Raw genomic sequence first — 12,539 nt, forward strand, 5'->3', positions numbered from 1 at the left:
TTTTTTTTTTTTTTCCCCATACCTTGCTGTTATACTACTGATTGTGTTAACATAGTGTGGATTGAGGTTGGGTCAGCTTGTGGCTGAGCTTCCTGCCTTCCTGTTTGTAACTGAATTTTTTGAATTAAAAAATATCCACTTTGTTCTGGCATAGTTGTATACATTATTCCAATATATTTAACAATGAGGCTGTTCTCATTTCACACAGAATAGCATACAGTGAAGACAGTCAGTGAGAACCAGAGCTATTGTTACAACTGACAGCAGCCAGCTCAGGAGGCAGAGGACGAGAGCGATCGGGCTGCACACACATGGATGAGGCTGATTTTTCAGAACACACAACTTATAAGCAGGAGGATTTGCCTTATGATGGGGACTTCTCTCAGATTGAGATATGCAATGATTACAGTTTTACCTCAAAAAAGGATGGCCTTGAAGTCTTAAATCAAATTATTTTCATAGCAGATGACCCTCAAGAGAAGGCTACGCATAATGAGACTTGTGGAAATACAGCTATGACCATACCCCTGGGTAAAATTACTGAAAATGCTGCCAACAAAAAAGACGAGAAAGAGAAACAATGCACTGCAGCTCTTCATATTCCAGCAAATGAAGGAGGCGCTTCTAAGTCAAGCATTTCTGATATTTTACTTCATCATCTTTCCAAAGAGCCATTCTTAAGAGGTCAAGGCATTGATTGTGAAACCCTCCCAGAGATCTCAAATGCTGACAGTTTTGAAGAGGAAGCTATTGTTAAAAGTATTATTTCATGTTATAATAAGAATTCTTGGCCAAAAGAACAAACCCCAGAACTCACTGACCAACTCAGCCCCAAAAGGGATGGTGAAAACAGCAATAAGCCTGGTTCTCCCACCACGACAGAGGAAAATACCTCTGATTTAGAAGAGCCAGTGGCTGCTGGAGATAGCAGCCATCAAGAAAATGTAAATGTTCTAACTAAAACCAAGGGTCCAGGTGATAAACAAAAAAGTTATCAAGGGCAGGCATCCCAGAAACAGCAGACTGAAAAAGCAAGTTCGGGCAACAGGTTCAAATATGGCCAAGGTCAAGTTCATTACCAGCTCCCTGATTTCTCTAAGATTGCTCCCAAAGTGAAAATTCCTAAAAATAACATAACTAATAAACCACTTGCAATAGCTAAACAAGCCAGCTTTTCTTCCAAGTTGAGAGATAAACCCGCTCTTGTGCAAGATATTTTAGAAACCACGTCTGAGTCAAACTGTGTTGAAAAACAACATCAAGAGCAGAAAGGGAAAATCTCTGAACCTTCACAACAAATCCAGGTAAACGAAACGGTCTCCTGTAAACACATTAATTGGGACCACTGCTTATCTCTTTCAGTGTGGGTTTTTGGAGGGTGAATAGAGCTTGGTTCTAGTTCCAAAGTTTCATTCAGCACCCTGGGTCACCCTGGATGAGTGATGTGGCCACTCAGACTCTCAGTGTCCCCATAAGAAGCATCAAGGGCTATGCTGACAAAAACATATAAGAGAATAAAATCCAAATTCTGCAAGTTGGAATTTGGCTCTCCTCACTTAAACTTAGCTGCCCTCCTTCAGGAGTCATCTGCAGTTACCTGGCTGGTCCAGAACCTCTTCCCAGGCCCTGAGCTCTCTGAGTTCCTGCCTTGCGTGGCACATCCCATCTTGACTTGCCAAAGACCTGCTTGTTTTCATGGCCTCCTTCAATTCCCCCTTGGGCCACATAAATTTTCAGGTCTCCCAAGTCACAATATTTCCCACACTTGTTTGTTTAGTCCTTCCATCAGAGTGTGTATCTCAGCCTGCTTTGGATCATAATAGCAGAAGCATCTGCTTCCTCCACTAGATTCTAAGGCTCTGGAGGGCAGCAACCTTATCTTCGCCTTTCCATTGCCTAACTTCCCCCAGAGGCCTGGCCTCGTGTCTTATGTACATTATGCCCTTAGTTATTAATGCTAAGTTGAATGGAATTAAGATCGTTAGTAATGGATTTCAAGCTTGTTATCTTGGTAATCATTTGGTATAAAACTTTGTTAATGCTTAATTTATGCTATTTCCCCCTTTCCCTTACCCCATCTTCTTACACTCCCACACCAACTTCCCAACATGCTGAGGCTCATGAGCTCATTGATTTTTGAGGCCAATAGTAAGGTAAATCCATATTAAGAATCAAAATAAACATTTTAGTTCTTGGGCAATTTGCCTAGAGTGCATGATCTTTCTTTTGAGCTTTATATGAAGGTGTTCTGGACTGAACCACACTGCCTGTTTCCATTTCCATTCTCTCTCTCTTTTTTTCTATAACCTAACCTTGGAAGTGATTTTTCTCTCTCTCTTTTTTTAATTTCCATTTCCATTTTCACGCTTCAGCTCCCCTCTCTTTCAACTGAATGCCTGGGGAGTTTGAGCAGAAACCCCTACATCCAAACCTAAGCCAACAGGCCACCTGGCCATGACTGGGATGCTCTCTGAGAGAAACCTACACCCCCGTGGTATTGGGAAGTGTTGGGGTTCCTTGTTCTGGTTGCAGGAGAACATCCTCCTTGTGTCCAGTTCTCAGTGCCCCGTGATTAGCAGGAGCAGATGGATATCAGGCTCATCTCCCTCTGGTATGGGGGTTCGAGGTCAGGTATCTGATTTTTTCCAGTCCTGTCAATTCAGATTGGAGAATTGGACCCTGCAGGTTTCATATCCATCATATAGTTGAGATGTCTAGAAAGACCACAGTCTATTTTGACCAGCTCTCTGGCACTAGCACGTTTCTGAGCTTCATGTGTTGGGAACAAAGGGAAGACCCCCCAAGGTGAATCACTCTGGAATTTAAACTGTTCAATTAGCCTGTGATGGGTAGAAAACCATCACTATCTTGACACACAGTTTGGAACTTAATGCATCCTCTGTTATTCTCTAGAGTGTGGCTACCATGTGTTTTGTGTTAGTGACAGCACCAGCAACAGAGCTGGTGACAAGACCAGCCATGATCCCTACCCTCGTGAAACTTACAGTCTAGTTTTAGGAGAAATGTTTCAGCATTTCACATACCAGTATCAAACACAATGGTGATAACAGATAACACGTATTGTTAAATGCTTACCACCTGCCTGATACTATGGTAGATATTTAACATTTCATCCTCATAACAACCCCCCTGAGGTAGGTTCACTTACTATCCCCATTTTCCTGCCAAGGAATTGCAGGCTTATAAGTGATAAGACAATTACTTGGGCTGCCCAGCAAGTAAGTGTCAGAGTGGAATTCAACCTTGGCATCACGGCCCTGGCTCTTGACTGCAAACCTGGACTGCCTCTATGATGACAGAACATGTTGGGTCATTCTGAACGGTGGTGTCATTGATCAATATCGACAGTAATGTTTTCTTACCCTTTAATTGTGCAGATGGAGCCCACAGTACATATCCACCAAGAACTTCTCACAGGTACTAATGTTTTAAAACTTCTTTGAGATATATATATATATATATATATGTTTTGTTTTTGTCTTTTTGAGACAGGGTCTCACTCTGTCACCCAGGCTGGAGTGCAGCAGCACAATCTTGGTTCATTGCAGCCTTGACCTCTGGGGCTCAAATGATCCTCCCACCTCATCCTCCCGAGTAGCTGGGATTACAGGTGCATGCCACCACACCTAGATAATTTTTTTTGTTTTTTTGTAGAGGTGGGGTCTCACTTTGTTGCTGAGGATGGTCTTGAACTCCTGGCTGCAAGTGATCCCCCTGCTTTGGCCTCCCAAAGTGCTGGGATTACAGGTGTGAGCCACTGTGCCTGGCCTAGATATGTATTTTGAAAAAAATAATTTTTTAAAAATAGTAAGTGGTTGTGACTGCAACAGCTTTCTGTTTTCAGTACTTAATAAAACTGTGATGAGTTGAGATGAATGGTAGCCTAAATGTGTTCTTTCTTGTATAGGAATAGAATCTGAGGCAAGTCTCTCTAAGTTGTCACCAACCTCTCAGAAAGTCACTTCCTCAAGTTCTTCTTACATATTTCAAAAGATATCCCAAGGGAAACAGATGTGTCAGAAGTTAAAAGAACAGACTGATCAACTGAAGACTAAAGTAATACTTTTAAAGCTTGTTATAAACAGTATAAGCAACCAAATTCATACATGAGAAACCATGCCATTAATGAGAGATTGTAATTTTTTCACTGTAGGTACAAGAATTTTCCGAAAGAATAAAACAGGACTCTCCTTATCATTTGCAAGACGAGAAGCTGGTAATGAATTTTATCCCGTTTTTAAAATCTTGACGAGAGAATTTGGCTTGGATAAAGACAAATAACTTTAAAGTGCCATGTTTTCTCTACAGTGGTGGGAGTGGAAATGTTTTGCTAAAGATTAAACCATCTTTGTTTATGTTGGCTAAAAGAGCTTAGAATTCTGTTTCTCTATCTATTTAGCCATCTTTCTTTCTCAGGGGATCTATTACTTATGGCTATTACTCCTTGCCAGTTACTCATAATTAATCTGACACCATGGGAGGTTCAAGAGAAGAACTGTAATCAGTTATAAAGGGTGGGACTGTCCACAGTTGATGGGTACTGGTGGATTCAGGTTATAAAAATTGCCATTACCTGGAAATTAAATATGACTTTGAATACTCATAAAATCAACCTTGAAGTAACGTTTTTCAGGTCAAAATCTTTTCCTTTCACATCCTTGCTAGTTGCTGCATTTAATCAAACCATTAATTTATGTCATCGCCACAGCAGTCATGTTGTCAGTGCCAGGATCATGGGAAGTGGGGTGGAGCAATGGGGTGAAGGGTAAGGCTGGGAGAACCAGAAGCATGCTGACATTGAAGATGTCGTTGAGGCCATCGGCTCATCAACAAGGGATAAGGTCAGAAGTTCTGATGTAGGCACAAGCAAGGTTTAGGGAGGGCTGTGCTTCAGAAACCCAGCAGCATGGACAAAAACCAGGGGACACAAATGCTAAAAGACACAGTTGATTATTCTCTCATTCATACTGTTAATTAAATCATTCATTCAACAAACATTTGTCAGGCACTTTCTGTGTCCCAGACCCTGTACCAGGCACTAGGAATTCAAGATGAATAAACAATTTCTTTTTCAAGTGGTTTATAGTCTCTTAGGAACAGTGGACTGGTAAACAGGCAGCTAAAATGCAGCTGGAGAAATGTTACAGAGAATGCTAATGGCATCCTAGAAGAGGCTCAACTTTGCCAGTGAGGGGACATTTGGAAGGCTTCCTGGAAGTCACTTCTGAGCTGGGTGTTGCAGAAGGAATAGGGATGAGCTTGGCAGGAGGCCAAGGGGTATTCTAGAAAAAGGAAACAGCAGGTGCAATGGCACAGGGGTGAGGAAGTGCTGCCAGTGTGAGGAGCTGTGGGCACTGTGATTTACCATACAGCACTTGGGAGCACATGGTGACATGGGGGTGGGGGAGGAGACGGGAGAGGTGGACAGGGGTACATCATGAAGGCCTTTAAGCCATGCCTGAGGCTGAGTAATTGGGCAGCATTGAAGGTTTTTTTGTTTTGTTTTTTGTTTTTTGAGACACGGCCTCATTCTGTCACTCATACTAGAGTGCAGTGGCATGATCTCAGCTCACTGCAACCTCCACTCCCCAAGTTCAAGTGATTCTCCTGCCTCAGCCTCCCAAGTAGCTGGAGTTACAGGTGTGCACCATCGTGCCTGGCTAATTTTTGTATTTTTAGTAGAGACAGGGTTTCACCATGTTGGCTGGGCTGGTCTTGAACTCCTGACTTCAGGGTGATCCACCTGCCTCGGTCTCCCAAAGTGCTGGGATTACAGGCGTGAGCCGCTGCGCCTCTGCATTGAAGGTTTTCAAGCTGACGAATGGGAAGCACCATGGGGGCAAGGCTGAAGGCACAGAGATTGGTTTGGAAGCCAGAATCCAGGTAACAAGTCAGGAGGGCCTGAACGAAGGCTGGCAATGAGGCTGGAGATGGGGACAAATCTGGGGGTTTAGGGAAATGGTGGCAGATGGAAAGGGCTGAATAGAGGAAGGGAAGAGGCTTGGATGAGCTCCAGACTTCTGGCTTGGGTAACCAAGGTCAGGAATAAAAGTAGAGGATCCCATTTAGAATGGGTGTGGAAGGCAAGCAGGAGGCAAGATGTCAGGTCTAGTTTGGGGCATTTCGAGTTTGAGCTACCTTTGGGACATCTAAGTAGAGGGCTCCAGTAGGCAGTTAGACCAGTGGATCTGGCCTGCAAAGCTGTTTGGGTGAGAAATGTAGATCTGGGCATAGTTGTGGGTTGACGCTGGAGTGGATGAGACGGGCCAGGCAAAATACACAGGGTGAGAAGCGAAGAGGGCCCAGGAGAGACTCGAGGGAAATGGCAGCTGGGGAGGAGCAGAGGCGGAGAAGCCAAGAGAAAAGAGGGTTTGAAGGAGAGGGGAGTGGGCCCAAATAAGAAGTGCATTGGATTTGGCAATCAAGATGTTATAAGGGTCTTTGGCCAGCCTGGTTTTGATTGAAGTGGTGGATCTGGAAGCCAGATTGCAGGGATTATGGAAGAAACAACGATAAACAAGATCTCCAGAAAGCTAGGATTTCAGGAATTGGAAGAACACAGAATTTTAAAGGGCTGAGCAGAGAAAACTGGTTCTATCAGGAGCCTTTGGAAGCCTGGATGAGGGAGGTTTCTTCCTGATGTTATGGGGTATGCGAGGATCCCTGCTGACCGAGGGGAGAGTAAAGGTGGCTCCTGACAGTATCAGCCTGCGGTCTGGGACTTCCAGGCCCAGGTGGTTCAGCCTTGAAAGAAGCCAGACAGGGCTACAAGCAACTGCCTCAGCCTGAGCAGCACCACACAGCAGAAAGCATTTGGATTTTGGAGCGGATGTCGTGCCTCTACTTATTGGTTACACAACTGTAGACATGTTACAGCATGTCTTCACTTTCAGAGTTGTTATGAGAATTCAGTGAGGCACATTTCTGCCTAGAAAATTGTGCCCTATCTTCTGCAACATAATGCAATTTAAATTCCAAGATCCTGAATTATAATTCATGATTAGCTTTTATCTCTTTCCTCATTACCCTCTTTCCCTTGAACACATAATTCTTCCTCATGGACTCAGCTGCCATCTTCAGGCTTCCAGTTCCTGAGTCACTTGTCCTGACTTCTCATCGATAGCTCTAAATGTTTGTGTCTCTCTTCACTTCGGATATCCCACCCTCACTGCAAACTCTACCTTGTCCAACATCAATATCTTCGAGCCTGTTAGCCTTTCCAAATTCCCCAGTTTAGTCAGGTCTACCACATGCTTCTCACTTCCCAAGCTGAGAAACTCAAGCACTGTCTGTGAGATTTACAGTGTCACTCAGGGTTCTGGCAGGGACCAGATGGTTACTCAAATGGGGCAACGGAGGAGAGTTTAACAAAGGCATTATTTTACAACAGTGTGGGCCAGGCTAAGGGAAACCAATAAGGGATGGAAAAGCATCTCCTGGAAGGACCCGTGGGGAGCTCCCCTTTGGCCTGAAGGAGCAGAGGAAAAGCAGGTCCTAGAGCCTAAAGAGAGCAGCTGTCACTGTGGGACTAGCTGACAAGCCCTGTGGCTTTTGGTGGAGGGACAGAGTCAACTCCATGATGGCACAGGGAGAAAGAAAAGACTCCCATCTCATCCTCCAACTCCTCTCTCCTGCTGTTGCCTTCCATTGACTAAAACCAACCAAAGCCAGGGCTCAGGGGAGCCTGTGGTGCAGTCCATTAAAGGTCAGCACAGAGAAAGACAGAGGATGAACCTGCGGAGAAATGTAAAACATCTGCCACACCTGCCGCTTTTTATATACCCTTTAGCCAATATGTTTCCAAATTCTTGTTTATTCATTTTTAATATTAATAAGAATTGGCTGGGAGTGGTGGCTCATGCCTGTAATCCCAGTACTTTGGGAGGCCAAGGTGGGTGGATCACCTGAGGTCAGGAGTTTGAGACCAGCCTGGCCAACATGGTGAAACCACATCTCTACTAAAAATACAAAAATTAGCCAGGCGTGGTGGTGCATGCCTGTAATCTCAGCTACTTGGGAGGCTGAGGCAGGAGAATTGCTTGAATCTGGGAGGTAGAAGTTACAGTGTGCTGAAATTGCACCACTCCACTCCAGCCTGGGTGACAGAGCGAGTGACTGTCTTAAATTAAAAAAATAATAATAAGAATTAATAATCTGTCAAGTATGTACTATAGTCCCGGCACAACACATTATCTCATTTAGTTTTTATAATATGAGGCAAGGAGTATTACCTTAATTTTACAGATGTAGAAACTGAAGCTTAGAGGTTCAAGTTTACTAAAATCATACAATGAGTAAGTGACAGAGTCTAAACTTGCACCCAGCTGTGTCTGATCCTATAACCTCACCGAGCTATGTTTCTGTCCTGGGCAACCTCTGTCCAATTCATCCCTTCCTCTCCATTTTCGTGGATACTGCTTGGTCCAGCCCTCCAGAGCATCCTTTATGCCTGATTTAAGTTGCACTCCTTCCACTGGGCCTTGGCAAAGGTCTCTCTCTCTCTATCTATATCTATATATACATATATAGATATGCACTCCAGAGCTCTGGCTTTGATAGATATATATATATATATGGAGAGAGAGAGAGAGAGAGAGAGAAAGAGATGGAGTCTTGCTCTGTTGCCCAGGCTGGAGTGCAGTGGTGCAATCTCGGTTCACTGCAACCTCTGCCTCCTGGGCTCAAGTGATTTTCCTGCCTCAACCTCCCGGGTAGCTGGGATTACAGGACGCACCACCATGCCCGGATAATTTTTGTATTTTTAATAGAGATGGGGTTTCACCATGTTGGTCAGGCCGGTCTTGAACTAATGACCTAAAATGATCTGCCCACTTCGGCCTCCCAAAGTGCTGGGATAATAGGCATGAGCCACTGCGCCCGGCCTTTGGCTAAGTACTCTAAGCCACAGTCTCTTTTCTCAATGGAATAACGTCTCTAAGACCAGGGACTGTGCCTGATACAATTTTTTAATCTCACACTTCTGGCCCAGGGCCAGAAATAGGCAGTGCTCAGGGAATGTTTAGTGACTGGGGATGTGGGACTGAAGCCTCCATGCATCTTCAACATGCCCCTAACCCGCACAGTTTAAACATTCATCTGCCTGAAGCTGCACGTAGTGACATCTGGAAGACCCATTCACAGTTTTGGCTAAATCTTCCTGCTGTTCCTTCCCCATCTCATCCTCTAGCTCCCCACAGACTGAAACCCAGGCCATGTAACTACAGTTCCTTTTTAAGATCTGTGCGCCTTCAGACATATTGCTAGAGTTCCAATTTCCTCCTTTGTAAAACTGGGATAATAAAATTTACTTTACCACATTTACAACATTGATGTGTTGATTAAATAAGATGAGGAATGGAAAAATGCTTTGTAAGCTAAAAACCATTGTGCAAATATACAGGATTATGAATGTCCCACTAAGGAAGGCCAGAGGCTTCTGAGTGGGTTCTGAGAGAGAAATCAGAAGTAATTGTACTTTTGAGCTATGTGCTGTGAGGGTTTGTGAATGTTGAGATGACCCTTGGGTTGTCTATAGTTTAGATGTCAGACTCTGAGACAAAACAATTCATGCTGCTGGGAGAAGGATGGCAGCTTTGTTTTGACACTACTGTAGGGTACGCCTGCTTTGTGTTTTTGGGAAAACAATTATACACACAGTCTTGCATGTGAATGATTCCAGTGACTTCACCGCTGCAGGTCCTGGAGAAACTGCAGGGACACCTTGAACTGTTGGAGCAGAACTTTCTGGCCACCAAGGACAAGCATCTGACTTTGCAGCAGCAAGTCCACAAGCACGAATCAACAATCGTTGGTGACTTTGATCCAGAAAGGTCAGGTTTAAACCAACTGTGTAAGGTGGAAGGGTCAAAGGTGATCTCCTTCAGGTGGGATTCTGATGTGGCTGCTGTCTTAGTGCTTGGAGAGCCACTGGTCTAGAGTCAGCAGAAACCGTGTCACCAATGAACAAAGTGTCACCTCATGCCACAGACAGCATGGAGGACCTGTTGAGTGTAAGGTGCTGTGCTGGACATTGACTCAGATGGAACACCCAAAATGAACAAATGCTTCCTGGGGCAGAGGCATTGTACCAAAATTTTGCAATTTGTTGAATATCATTATAATTGGTTTGGAGACCCAGAGGAGCCTAAGAAAACCCTAGAAAGGCTCACATGATAACCACAGTGGGCCTCTTCTCAAGTTCCTCCTCTCCTCTCCCTCTCAGCTTTTTCCTCTCTTATCTATCTCTCCCCACACCTGTCTTTATTGTCCTTGCCTGGTTCTCTCTTCTGTCCCTCTCTTTCCCCTTTTCTTTCCCATTTACTGATAATTCCAAGGCGCACTGGGCAGGAGGGGGTCATTGTAAAGTTAATTGGTGTCAGGGTGAGGGACCTACAAATCCTGATAAAGGAAAAGTGTTAAAGCTTAAAGTTAAATGATTTCAGAGTTAATTCACATTAGAACCTTGAACACACACTCCAAACTGAAGTTTCTAACTGGTGGTTTTTATGGCACTGTATTCTCCTTTCTCCATTCCAAATAATTTTAAGCTGTATTCCAGGACTCAAGGAGAGGATTCTTTCCCTATAATTTCCTGGCATAAATTAAAATAAACTATTTAGTAGGCTTAATATTTGTAAGTTCAGCCCTTTCTATTCATAGCATTTTAACATGGAATTGTTGTTGCCAAATTTTTTAATGGTTTACATTTCAGCCCTAGCGTTCTGTGGTATTTTTTTCCCCAAGGTATGGTTTTACTTTTCCAAAATTAATGGAACCTCTGTCTACCTTTATTTCAATACTGAGTAATTAGACAGTAAGGATGAGGTTTTAATATTGATTTTTTCCCAAAGGCTTTTTTTGGGGGTAGGGGAAGAAAGAACTCTGCATGCTTCTGCTATTTAAAATTAATAGAGTAAGGATATTTATTTTCCAAGGAATCTTCTGTTTGGGCAGTCATTTTAAAGACAGGTTTCTGTGCACATTAAGACCAAAGTTATTCAATGTCTTATTTATATCCTAGTTACAACCACACTGTGCCTGGTGTGAGTATAAATAAAAAGAGCTTCAACTGCAATTACATTCCATATATGGGAGAAGCTTTCAACACTGGGGCAAGGGAGGGACCCGGCCTTTCTCAAATCTCAGCTAAAGTCACCTCAGGACAGGCAAAGACTGATCAGCTCCAGAATAGTCCCCTTGTTCTCAAATGGGCATAATGTGACAAGGAACAGAATCCCATACAACCCTTGGGTTCTTGATATGTTGAGAACCTTGTAAGTGTTGAGTCCAAAGGCTAATGTAGAGGGCTTTCTGGAGGGGCAAGAATTCTGCAAATTCATTGACTAGTCCTTTGTTTACATCACCTGCTGTGCTCTTATTAAAGCCTTCTCATTATTACCTTTACAAGGTAATACGCAAAAATATTTGCTTGGATTTCATGCATCTTGCTTGTCAGAATGTAGTCCAATAGTAATTTGATTCTTTCACATATTAACATCAGAAGCCAAGAATTCAAGAAATGGGGTTCTACCTTCATCAGCCACTTCTCCCTCAGAGTCTCAGCATAAAATCTTATCTTCTGCTTTAAAGAAAAGATCACAACTTCCCTCAAAAATGTCTCTTACGTCTCCAAATCCCCATGTTTTCACCTCCTCTCCCTTCCTTAATTTGCTCTCCAACCTCTCTAGCCACGGTCCTTGAACCCATCCCTTTCTACTTCCTTGAGGTCTTGCTCCATCATTTCATTTCTTTTATTATTATTATTTTTATTATTACTATTATTATGATTTCAGATGGAGTCTTGCTCTGTTGTCCAGGCTGGAGTGCAGTGGCACGATCTCAGCTCACTGCAACCTCCACCTCCCAGGTTCAAGAGATTCTCCTGCCTTAGCCTCCAGAGTAGCTGGGATTAAAGGTGCGTGCCACCATGCCTGACTAATTTTTTCATATTTTTAGTAAAGATGGGGTTTCACCAGGTTGGCCAGGCTGGTCTTGAACTCCTGACCTAAAGTGATCTGGCCACCTTGGCCTCCCAAAATGCTGGGATTACAGGCATGAGCCACCGTACGCAGGCTCATTTCTTTTAAACTTTCAGTCTCTCCTTGTCCCCTGTTTCATTCTCTTCTGCCTGCAAGATCACAACATATTTTCCTATATTTTATTCAATTATCACTTTGTTTTTTTCATGCTTAGATCTTTGTCCCACCACTTATTGAATAGGGCAGCCTTTCCCCACTGGTTGAAAAAGCCCCTTATATCAGATACAAAACCTCCACGTGTATACAGAACTGTTTCTATTCCATCTCATTGATCTATGTGTCTATTTCTACATTATCCACATAGTTTTAAACTATTATAGGTTAGTGTATATTTAGAAATGTTTCTTCTTTTTAAAATTTTCTTTTAGCTATTCTTATACACTCCTGTTACTAATAAACTTTATAATCAGCTTACCAAGTTTCTTAATAAAATTTTATGAGGATTTTGCTTAGGATTGTATTGAATTTATAGGTTAGGTT

General features: G+C 43.2%; 1 protein-coding gene across 15 annotated transcripts in view; it reads left to right on the forward strand.

Annotated features, from left to right (window-relative positions):
* AKNAD1 (AKNA domain containing 1) overlaps positions 1-12,539 on the forward strand; it is a 42,687-nt gene that overhangs the window by 5,624 nt on the left and 24,524 nt on the right. For 14 of the 15 annotated variants that reach the window (XM_054530251.2, XM_054530304.2, XM_054530268.2 and 11 more), the window contains exons 2-6: positions 209-1,304; positions 3,399-3,438; positions 3,929-4,077; positions 4,175-4,237; positions 9,718-9,851. In XM_054530251.2, the coding sequence (XP_054386226.1) occupies positions 312-1,304; positions 3,399-3,438; positions 3,929-4,077; positions 4,175-4,237; positions 9,718-9,851 (1,379 nt within the window). In that variant the 5' untranslated portion in view covers positions 209-311. The remainder of the gene's footprint in view (positions 1-208; positions 1,305-3,398; positions 3,439-3,928; positions 4,078-4,174; positions 4,238-9,717; positions 9,852-12,539) is intronic. The other variant, XM_054530243.2, reaches the window with a different exon arrangement.

This window comes from Pongo abelii, chromosome 1 (genome assembly GCF_028885655.2).
Source record: "Pongo abelii isolate AG06213 chromosome 1, NHGRI_mPonAbe1-v2.0_pri, whole genome shotgun sequence".
NCBI lineage: Eukaryota > Metazoa > Chordata > Mammalia > Primates > Hominidae > Pongo > Pongo abelii.